Here is a 12,183-nt window from a genome sequence, read left to right as displayed (position 1 = left end):
GGTTATGTGTAAGAAATCTGACTTATCTCCCATATTATTATTTTTGGTGCAAGACTTCCAATAGTTTTATATTACACTATTCATGGTAACAAAGGAAAATCCACTGGGGCAGTGTCAGCGTCAAGAAATAATAGATAGTGACTGGGATTTAAGAACCATTGCAGATAAAGGAGTAAAAGTATTTGATAACACAGAAACTATAAAGACTAAAGAGTTTTGGCTTAGAGTTACATCACTCCACCTGTAATTGAATATTTTCCTGTAAACAACATGCCCAAATTGTGTTTCATTCCATACATGACTCCATATATGACTATAAAGCAGCTGATGGCTGAGAACCTTTGCATATTTCATAGTGTGAATACATATTTTACACATACTGTTCCCCATACAATAATTCTGCTTCCTGTTCCACAGCCCTGTCAAAAATAAATCAAAATATTCAAATTGCTGCTGAATAGACTTTATTTAAAATGCATCTCCTCAGTACAAGATTGTCAAGCTTTATCAAGGTCAAACAGATTTAGTTACAGAACCGAGCGCACTGCTGATGTTTCTAAATAAGTAATAATGAAAAGATCATCTCTTAGATCAGGTATGTTTATGATTACTGGATTTTCTTAATTGCAGAGGTCCCTCTGACAGCAATGGGCTACAATGTTAGGATTGGACTGTAGAAGGAGGCAGTCTGACATTGCGATGCATCTCTTGAAGTAGGTATCTAAAGAGATAAAGAATATTAGCAGTCCCTACGCATAACCTGATATCATTAGCATGCTTTAAGATGGTTTAAAGGGTGTGGTTTGGAGATGAGACAGGGGTATAATATCTAATGAGGCACATCTAAGTCCTGTGTCCTATTATCTTATGCACATATATGTATTTTTCTATTTCTCTGAGCTATGTGCAAGTGTGCTGTAACTGTTTTGTAATTATTGTACTACAGAGTTTTATATTTAAGATCTGACCTGCAGTCATGTTATTTTAAAAATCTCAGAGGTGTTCATATCAGGTAATCAGTGATCATAAAGAAACACAAGAAGAGACTTACAGGGGTAGATGGTGAATCGGGCGGAGATACAGGCATCTTTTTTATAGCCACAGGTTTCAATCTTGTTAATACATCCGGTTCCACTAAGTGGAACACAGTTGTTGCATTTCAGAGCAGAACCTGTGACAGAATGGAGACCAAAAGCTATAATAAACTTTCTACATACATAAAAGTAGTTCCCAAACATGGCATTTTTCGTTCATTCATTCATTCATTCATTCATTCATTCATTCATTCATTCATTACTCAATCAAGCATAATGGGCGGTTTCTGATATCATTTTAATATCCATTGTATTCTCCTTCTGCATAACAGCAACACTTAACGCAAGACCATCACAGCAAGACCATCACGTTCACTAGAATTAGAAATAAATAAGACAAATAGGACAGTCAACAGTGACAGATTAACTAGACTGGTATCTTATCTGCTGTAATATTCTAGGGCAGTATAAATGCTGAAATTTTTTCCTGCGACTGAAGTGCATGCTAACTTTATACATCTCTTTAAGACTGTGTTTATTTTCACAGTTCCCTAGAAGTAGACAAGTGTATCTTTGTATTTAAGGTTTCTTTTGTGTCATGCACAGTTTGCAAAGAAATTTTGAAGTTAATTCTGGCACGAATTCTTCTTCACGTTCGGCTTTCGGTTCTCTCCCTTGAGCTGTTTGTTTACATCGCCATGCTTTTGATTCTGTCCTTTCTCCACCCCTGTCTGTGTGACTGATTGGTTATCTGATGTGTACACATATCCTGATGTCAGCCATATTCTGATGCCATTCTTTATGCCCTTCTCTTCCTTGTTTCATTGCAAAGTCAATAGATCTCAATAGATCTAAGCCATATTCAAGTTTAACATGTCTTTGTATGTCTTGATTTGAACCTAGCCTTTTTTCATGTTTATCATCAAGGATGATGCTCAATTGTTTTTACCAGCTTGTTCTTGCACTTGTTTTTTGACTCGGTTTTCTACCTGTACATTATAGTTACTGATAAACAATATCAGATTTTGAAGCAGAAGCATATTTTGTTTTAAACTAAACCAGTTGACACTCACCACTCATCAGCATCAAGGCAAAAACCAGAGCCAGGACCAGAGTCTTCATTATTCTGCAATATAAATAATTATTTAATTATTTTCTTAAAAAAAAAAAAAAGTATTAGGTACATGCTGTATATAAAAATGTTGCTAAATCAAAACATTTTTTTATTTCAATTAAAAGCAAAAATACTTAACAGCTTTATTAGAATGACATTCTATAAGATCTTACCTTCAGTGTTGGAGAGTGCTGTAAAGAAGGAAGTAATCTCTGCGCTTTGACTGTGTACCAGTCCTGTGTTCCAGTTTATCATTCCTCTTTTATATAGATCTAACAGGATGTTCCCACCCTCCTGCTTTTGAATGATGGAAAGAATGCAAGATTTCACAATAATCATAGTGTTACCATTAGTCATGTGATTTCTTCCAGTCTGGTGCAAAATGTTCATTCTAGCTTTTCTCTTCAAAACACATTACATAATAATCGCTACCTTTTGCATTAAACTAGAGTCTATAGTCTATAACCAAAAATGTACATGGACATAACAGACAGAGAATGTTAAATAATTATTTCCTCATCTTTCCTGGTCATTTTTCACATGTAGGAAGTCACGTATACTGTACTGACACTGATTCACTGCTATGAAACCCTGCCTGTCAGTATCGCACAGAACTAACACAGAAATTCAAGGTCAAGCAAAAATCAAAAATAAAAATACACAGTGTGTTGAAAGTGTGAGTGACATGAACATGAATTCTTGTGAGCAGTTTCCCTTTACACACTGTGCAGTGTATTAAGAAACACCTTGTTATGTACACTCGTGCAAACTGTTATGATGCTGCATCCATGAGAAAATTGGATTCGGATTTGAATTAGGAGTTAGGTTGGAAATTATAGAAAGGACACATTCCCGTTTACATGAACAAGCATTATCGGGTTCTGTATCACTTCAAAGCCAAGTGCAATTCTGATTACAGGATTAAGATTTATAACTTAGTGCTTTGGTTTATAGAGACAGGCTGAATAAAAAACGCTCTTTGTACTGGAAGCGTGCCATTGAAATCTCCTCTGTTGCACAATACTATTTAAAGTGTCAGATGTGTGAAGATTACTGAAATCCCCTACAGCTAACACTAAGAAGTTAAGCAAGACAGCATTTATAAACATGACTAACAGACGATTACTCAGTACAGCAGTGTTTATTATGTCCCAGCTCTGACCCTGCACTATTACAAAAGGGTTGTGTTGTTTGTTACAGGCATGTGTTCTGCATGTGCTTCACTTTGATTCATTATTCACTCTGTAAACAACTCTTGAAAAAAATCGAAACATAAAAATTTTTACTTACAGGAACTTCAAATACGGGAAACTGTTCTATTAATCTATAAATTCAAAGAATCATTATTATATGTTTTAGCGTGTATACTGTAGCGTTACCAATTTTGCCAAGATTTTGTCCCATGAAAATTGTAAAATTACAATTAAATAACTTTATTAAAACAGTGATGAAGCATATTTACAAGACTACGAAGATACCGTATGAGATGCATAATTAATAAACCCTTTCACTTTGATAAGCTTATGCTTTAAGTGTGATGGGCTTCTGGGAGTATTGAGAAACTGCTGCTCTTCTGGGATTTAGAGAGCATCGAAACTGGACAGACTGGGAAAACACCTGGTTATTTTTATTTGCTCATGCCACTGTTGAAGTGACATTTTTCCTCATTCCAATGTTTGATGTGAACATTAACTGAAGCTCTTGACATGCATCTACAGGATTATATCTATTGTGCTACTGAGGTATGATTGGATAAATGCATAAATGCATTGGTGTTCTTTTTTACATTTACAGCATTATCCAGAGCAACTTGCATTTATATCACATTTTTTTAATACAACTGAGCAGTTAAGGGTTAAGGGACCTGCTCATAGGCCCTGCAGTGACAGCTTGATGGACCTATTCGTACACACAACCTTATGATCAGTAGTCTAACACCTTAACCACTAAGCTACCACATCCAAATTGTCTACCTCAACAGTTTCTGGCTACTGTACTCTGTACTCTACTGATTCATGGGGATCTTTCACTTAAAAGAAGTTTGGGATGTGTGGATATTCTAGCAGACAGGAGAACAGGTGAGTTCAGCTGTGCAGGCCTTTCTTCCAGAAATAGTAAGATACTCCCACCTAGTGTTGATGATGAGCGCACACTGCTGAGTTAGGAGGTCAGGTAAAATTTCATCACTGATCTGATCCATTTCTATCAGTTGTTATTATATTCACAATAAAACAGGGGTTCTGTGTGTAACCGTGTGTTATTTTTTAACACTTCACTGTAAGTCATTGAAAATCTGTCCATTAGAATTGTTTATGCTTGTAAAGCAGCTGATGGCTGAGCACCTTTGTTTTGTGTCATGTATATTGTTTGTCTATGGGATTGTGCAGTGCCAAAGAATTAATAAACTGATTGTACAAATAACACGGTATAGCTTTACAGATTTCTTCTGCAGAGTCAACACATCTTGATTTACCAGATTTATTCCACTCTTCCTTCCTCTAGATCTATATAATTCCCCTCTACAAGTAAGTCTGCAAATTTGTAATAGGACCTATAACTTGGCTCTGCCTGGGCCGTTCTAAAGCGCAAAGATCTTTTTCTTCTTGAAACCATAACCTTTTTTTTTTTTTTACTTTAGATTTGTGTTGTTTTCATACTGGAGGGTGGAACTATTCTTGATTTTCAGCTGTGTAACAGATTGCAGCTTGCAAATATTGTGTCAAAGTAGATCTGTTATTCCCATGGTTTCCATGATTTGCAGTGGGCCTAAAACAGAACCTTGTGGTACACAAAACTTTACCATTAGTATGCATAGTGAAGTTAGCATTTATGTCTACAAACTGATAATGATCAGCCAAAAAGACCTGAGCCAGGAGATAGCCATTCCCCTTAACTCAAACCTTTTCTATTCTACCTAGGAGAATAATATGATCATTGGTGTCAAAAGCTGCACTCTGCAACACTAACACAAGCAAGGACACAGAACCCAGATCAGAGGCCAGGAATTGGTCATTTACCACTTTAACCACTGCTGTCCCAGTGCTATGATGAGGCCTATATCGTGATAGATTTCGTGAATGTTACATAGACATGAACATAATTGCTGTGCTACAACTTGCTGTTTTCTAGCAAAGGTTTCATAATTGCCAATAGTTGGACAGCTGTTAGCAGTTGAGGTCAGGGGTTTTTAATCAGGGGTTTTATAACTGCTAGTTTAATGGATATAAGGAGAGTAAATACCCAGTGCTAAGGGTCGATTTTCGATTAGGGTGGAGAGATATGTTTGATGTTGGTCAGTATGTTGATCTAGTCTATCTTTTTGTGATGTTTGGAATACTACAAATTTAGTTTAACATGATTTAAATTTTAATTATTAAGTGGAGCTGCATTATCTACAGTGAAGAAAAACTGTGACTCTAAGCATTTAGTCCCCTGTTCTAGTTCACTGGGTAATACCCTAAGTCTGCCAATAATAGAGTAAGTCAGCTTTTGTCATGCTTCACAGCCCCCTGTTAAAAATAAAAATAAAGCTAATGTAAAGGAGACTGTATTTATTCAGTACAGGATTTGACTCAAAACTGTATTTGTGTCAGAGTGAACAGAATATACTACTGATGTTGCTGTTTACATGATTAAAAAACAACAACAAAATCATTAGAAATACTTAATCTAAAACATAATAGAAATTATGTTTTAGATTAAGCATATTTAAGCCAATTGCAGACCATTTGGACAATTTTTATTGCAACACTGGACTCTCACATTTGGTTTGGTCTCTAGACGACGGCAGCTTGACAAAGGGTAGTATTCCTTGCAGTGGTGGGCCGTCAGGGCCAGCAAGTCCTTCTCTGCTGGCTTAAACAGCAGTGATCTGAATCACTGACTTGCATTTTAATATATTTTATATATTTTTCCATGAATGTGTATTAAATTATTCCCAATAGTCTATTCTCTACATTTCATAGCTTTTCTCTCTGTTGCGCTACTTCCAGTAGTGTATATTTATGATAAGAGTATTTATCCAATCATATTTCAGCCAGTGGCTGACATCATGCGTTGCCAGACTGAAAGAAATCTGCCTTAAGGCCTTCAGAATCAATAGTGCAGGCGCCCGTAGCTTAAAATAAGTGGCAATAAAATTGTTACATTAACCAATCAGATTTTGAGTTGGCCTCACTGGGGCCATCTAGCAGGCATACGATTACATCAGCAATTTCCCGTCCTTTGATTGGATAATTGGAATAGTCAGAGGCGGCAAATCACACAAACTAAATAAAATATATATATTTTAACTCACAATGGCTGACAGAGGAGAAGAAATCGATTTGGTCGCAGACATCCTTACAAATACATTTTCAAGGCGGACTGTAATAAAATTGACTGTTCCTTCTGAGGTGTGTAGGCTAATTTCTTTTTTACTTTGCTATTTAACAGTATTTTGCTATTTAACGGTAGTATCTATTGCCATGCCATCATAATGATGGTATAAAGGTGGATTAATTCAGGAAGGACACCAGTGAAGGCCTAGGTGTGAAATGCACGGCCTGCCACTCATTCCTTGAAATATGTATCTAAGGAGATAAAGAACATTTAGCAGAAAGTTCAAGTCCTTATATGCAAACCTGATATAATTTAAATGCTTTAATTTGTTTCAGGTATGGGCATGATTTAGTGAACCATGTTATTCAGTGCATATGTATGTGTTTATGTGGTTTAGTTCAAATGAAGAATGTGCTTCTATTTTATATTAACAGTCGGTGAGGTGCAATGATGATGAAGTAAAATAAGAGGAAACATACATGGAGAGATCATCAGCTGATAAGTAATACAGGCATTAGTGAAAAGGAGGGATTGATCTTGATAATGACCCCTTCCACCTTTCTTTGTATGACAGTTGGCACATTTTAGAAAAGAACCTGTAACAGAATATAGACCAAAAACTGCAGTAAACAGGTTTTTGTATCCACACAGATTTTATATCCACTGTTTTCTCTTTACTAAATAACAGTAACACTGGTTCTGTGTTTACATTTCCACATTTATTCCACATATTTTCATACACAATAGCCTCTAGAGTTTTGAGAGAACTGAGACTGGTAAAACACCTTATTTTTTTCTTTAATCTTGCCACAGTCGAAGTGACATTTTTACTCATATGGATGTTTGATGTGGACATTAACTAAATCTCTTGACCCGTATCTGCATGATTATATCCATTGTGCTACTAGTGTATGATCGACTGATTGGATAACTGCATAAATTACTAGGTGGGTTCTGCAGTGCAGGCCTCTTGTGAGAAAATAGTAAGACACCCTCACCTAAGGTTGATGTGTACACGCTGCTGAGTAAGGAGGTCACGTTGCATTTCACTGCTGACACATCTTATACATTTTCGTTTGTTCAGTGAAAATCAATCATTAAAAATTTTTCATTCTCCAAGTCCATGTAGTCATCGCTACAACATTTTGATGGTGTGCATGATTCTGTGGTGAGTTTATTCCTAGTTGACCTTTCCACAGTATTAAAAAAGAATCTATTATTTTCATTTAGGTTGCAAAGATACAGTATGTCAATCTAGCCGTACAAAGAGCCTTTCTGTAGCTCACAAGGCACAATCCTTTTGTGCAGTTTGGAATACTGACAGTTTAACTTTATTTAGTTGTATTATTTTTCATCCAAATTTGCAGCTGGTCTGGTGTAAGGTGCATATGCGATCATTATACCAGGCTGCTAATTTTCTCTCTGCTATGTAAGTGGTTCTATGTAATCTACAATGCAGCAAAACTGTGACTCTAAGCTTTTAGTCCCCTGAGCTAGTTCACAGGATAATACCCTAACTCTGCTAAGTCAGCTTTTGTCATGCTCCACAGCCTTGTGTCTACAGATGAAATAAAAATTAAATTAAAACAAAGCTGCTGAAAAGAAGACTGTATTTCTTCAGTACAGGATTTGACTCAATACTGTATTTGCATCAGAGTGTACAGAATATACTACTGATGTTGCTGTTCACATGATTGAAAAAGCAACAGTAATACTAAGGAAATTATGTTTTAGATTAAACGTTTTCAGAAGCATTGCAGAGGTCTGTATTGCAACACTGGACTCTCACATTTGGTGTGTTCTGTAGACGACGGCAGTGTGACATATGCAAGCATGCCTTGTAATATGTATCTAAGGAGATAAAGAACGTTTAGCAGTCAGTTCAAGTCATTATGTAAACCTGATATAATTTAAATCCTTTAAGTTGTAGCAGGTATGGGCATGGTTTAGTGGGGATTTGCACTGACAGGTGTTTCAGGACAAGCTAGGGGGGTAATGACTCTGAACCATGTTATTCAATGCATACACTACCAGTCAAAAGTTTGGACACACCTTCTAATTCAGTGTTTTTTGTTTAGGGATTTATTTTCTACATTCTAGAACAATACTGGAGATTTCAAAACTATGAAATAACACTCATGGACTTAAGTAATCCATATGTAATGACAAAAAACAACAGTCAGTTGTGATTATAAGACACGAAGGTCAGGAGTTCTGGAATAATTCTTGCAAGAACAGTATTGTCAAGTGCATTTGCAAAACCCATCAAGCACCATGATGAAACTGGCTCACATGAAGACCATCCCAGGAAAGCAAGACCAAAACTTACCTCTGCTGCAGAGGAGAAGTTCATTTAGAGTTACCAGCCTCAGAAATCACCAATTAACAGCACCTCAGATTAGAACCGTTATGAAGGCTTTACAGAGCATCAGTAGCAGACATATCTCAATATCAACTGTTCAAAGGACATTATTGTGTATTTCGGCCGCCTTCAGCATTGTTTTACAATGATATTTGCTGTTATTGTGTATGATTCCAGGATCAGGTCACGGAGCTACCAGCCGCCAATGTGCAGCTACAGCAACAACAACAGCCTCAAGCCCAGGTACCAATTGCTGCTCCTCCTGTTTCTATGCCTCCCGCTCCTGCTGCACGTAGTTTAACTCCATAAATGGCGCTACCGGAGAAATTTGATGGATTAGCTGACCGCTGCCGGGGTTTCATTCACCAATGTGCTAATTTCTTTGCGCATCAGCCTGAACTGTATAGCAATGATACGACCAAATGTGCGTTCATGCTGTCTCTCCTCAAGGGCAGAGCTCTAGACTGGGCATTGGCGGTGTGGGACGTGGACACACAAGTGAAGACTTCTGCAGATTATTTTGCAGGGCAGATCAGCGAGGTCTTTTAGTACCCAGCCACGGATAAAGACATCTGTTCAGTTAATGGAGTTATGCCAAGGCTCGGATAGCGCCGCTGACTATGCCATAAAGTTCTGTACCTTTGCAGCTCAATCTGGGTGGAACAATACAGCTCTTCTGGCCATTTTTCGAGGCAGCTTGAACCCAACTTTGCAGGCAGAAATGGCGTGTCGGGATACCAACACCACACTATCTCAGTTTATTGGGATGATGATCCGGCTCAACAACCTGAGGCGCCAACACCGTGTCACTGCCCCCTCCCATCTTCCGCCACGTCGTTACCAGGATGTCCAAGCTGTCTCTGACTGGCCCGAACCAGCCACAGTGAAGGATGCTTCCTGGGGTTCGCCAATTTCTATAGACATTTTATCCGAAATTATAGCATGATTGCATTAACCTCGCTTCTGAAAGGAAAACCAAAGAGACTGTCATGGATGGACCGAGCACGTGAAGCGTTTCTGAGACTCAAGGACAGTTTCACCACAGCCCCGATCCTATGTCACCCAGACCCAGACAATCCTTTTGTCGTGGAAGTCGATGCCTCCAGTTCTGGGATTGGGGCGGTCCTGTCTTAACGCCAGCAGGATTCTGGGAAACTCAACCCATGTGTGTATTTCTCAAGGAAGCTAACCCCAGCAGTAGTGAACTACGACGTAGGCAACCGTGAACTCCTCTCCATTAAAGCCGCTCTAGAGGAATGGCACCACTGGCTGGAGGGAGCACGACACCCCTTTCTGGTCCTCACTGAACACCGTAACCTTGAATATCTGCATGGAGCCAAGCATCTCAACCCCCATCAGGCTTGCTGGGCCCTCTTCTTCATGCATTTCCACCTCTCCGTAACCAACTGTCCAGGCTCTAAGAACGGCAAGGCTGACGCACTGTCCCGCCAGATGAAAGCCAAGAAACCACAGCCTCAGTCTGACTCCATCCTGCCATCCTCCGTCATCCTGGCCCCCATACAATGGAACCTGGTGGAGGAAATAAGGAGAGCTCATGCAGAGGACGCTCCGCCAGCAGCCTGCCCTGCAACCAAGCTTTATGTGCCCATCACTCGCCATCCCAGAGTACTGCAGTGGGTGCACGAGATGCCCAGTAGTGGCCATTCGGGTATTCGGCGCACCACGGAATCTACCCAGCACTGTTTCTGGTGGCCCTCTCTCAGTTCCAATGTTGTGTACTGCGTAAGATCTTGCACTGCTTGTGCCCAGTCACGCACCAGTCCTCAGCTTCCACGCACCAGTTCCTCAGCTTGAACCACTACCTATCCCACACAGTCCCTGGTCACACATTGGAGTAAATTTCCTGATTTCCCGGTATGGGAGAGGGCTCACGTCTGTTTGCAAAGGGCTATCAAAAGACACAGAACTATGGCGGATCGCCGCTGCTGCGCACACTCCACCTACAGGGTAGGGCAACAGGTCTGGATATCCACTCGCAACCTGAAGCTCCAGCTCCCGTGTCGCAAGCTGAGCCCACGTTTCATTGGCCCATTCACCATCATCTACCAGGTCAGTCTCCTACTGTCTGCAGTTACCGCCCAAAATCGTTTGGAAAAAAATGGATGTCTAGCAACCAGCAAAAGGAGAGCATCACACGTCATGTGCAACATTCTGCTGATAATGCCCATAGAGTATGTAATTGAGAAAAGAGTGAAAACTGTAGCATAAGTCCCACTCTTAGAGATGTTACAAAAACTCTTGGACAACAAAGATATTTTGAATAAGGCCATGTCACAGCAAGAACATAATCCACATGAATATAGGAGCTGTAGAGATGGCTGAGGCTTTAAAGAAAATGTTATTCTTAATTTTGAATTCAGAATAGTTTTGGGCCTGTATACAGATGATTTTGAAGTGGCTAACCCTCTAAAACATCTAAAAGGAAACAAAAGATGTGTGCAGTATATTGGGTTATTGTAAACTTACAAGGAAAGTACAGATCAACACTAAGCAATTTTCAGCTTGCTCTCCTGTGAAACACTGACACTGTTAAAAAGTGTGGTTATGAAAAAGTACTGTACCCACTTCTTTGTGATTTAGCCTCTCTTGAACAGCATGGGGTCCACATTGAGCGGCTTGGTAAAGTGTGAAAGGGACTGTGCTCTTTATGGCAGCAGATAACCTTGGTGCCCACTCTCTTGAAGGATTTTATGAGAGCATGGCATCCAGGTCTGATGAACAACACCTATAGGTATGTGATGGTTCATTTTAACTCGGAGAGAAAGGTGGAAGACAGGGGTGAGAGGACAATGCCCACTCACAGCAAACTTGGAGCATTTCAGTGTCATTGGCAGTTATCCCCCTGACATTTTGCATGATGTTTTTGAGGGAATAGACCCAGTGGAGTTGTCACTGTGCATCAAAGACCTGGTGGCAAAAAAATATCACTTTAGATGTGTTAAATAGAGCTACAAAATCATTTTCTTACAAATTCTCGGATAAAACTGATAAGCCTCAGATTATTTCAAAGAGCTTCTTCTCCAAGGGCACACTTGGGGGAAATGGCCATGAGAACTGGTGTCTAATTAGGCTTCTGCCTCTGCTTATTGGTCATTACATTCCAAGTGGTGATGTCACATGGGAAATACTTAAGCTACTCAAGGACATTGTTGCTCTAGTTGTTGCACCTCAATTTACTGCTGAGTCATTGTACATTCTCGACTACAAGGTGGCTACAAGGTAGAGAATTTTTGCACTCAGTATTTCCTGATTTTAAACTGTGACCAAAACACCACTACATTGAACACTACTCTGAGCTAATAAAGGTACATGGTACACATACTGAAGTCTGG

The 12,183-nt window shown here is 39.3% G+C and overlaps 1 protein-coding gene across 1 annotated transcript; it reads right to left on the bottom strand.

Moving 5' to 3' along the window:
- Positions 1-447: 447 nt before the first annotated feature.
- On the bottom strand, positions 448-2,427 carry LOC131370545 (CD59 glycoprotein-like). The gene is made up of 4 exons (XM_058417889.1): positions 2,322-2,427; positions 2,108-2,160; positions 1,052-1,171; positions 448-721 (listed from the first exon to the last, which is right to left on the bottom strand). Exons 2-4 carry the CDS (start codon positions 2,154-2,156, stop codon positions 621-623), a joined length of 270 nt encoding a protein of 89 aa, XP_058273872.1. The 5' UTR covers positions 2,157-2,160; positions 2,322-2,427; the 3' UTR covers positions 448-620.
- Between the last annotated feature and the right edge of the window lie 9,756 nt (positions 2,428-12,183).

This window comes from Hemibagrus wyckioides, linkage group LG20 (assembly GCF_019097595.1).
Source record: "Hemibagrus wyckioides isolate EC202008001 linkage group LG20, SWU_Hwy_1.0, whole genome shotgun sequence".
NCBI classification, from domain to species: Eukaryota; Metazoa; Chordata; class Actinopteri; order Siluriformes; family Bagridae; genus Hemibagrus; species Hemibagrus wyckioides.
This window is presented reverse-complemented; position numbering and strand designations above follow the sequence as displayed.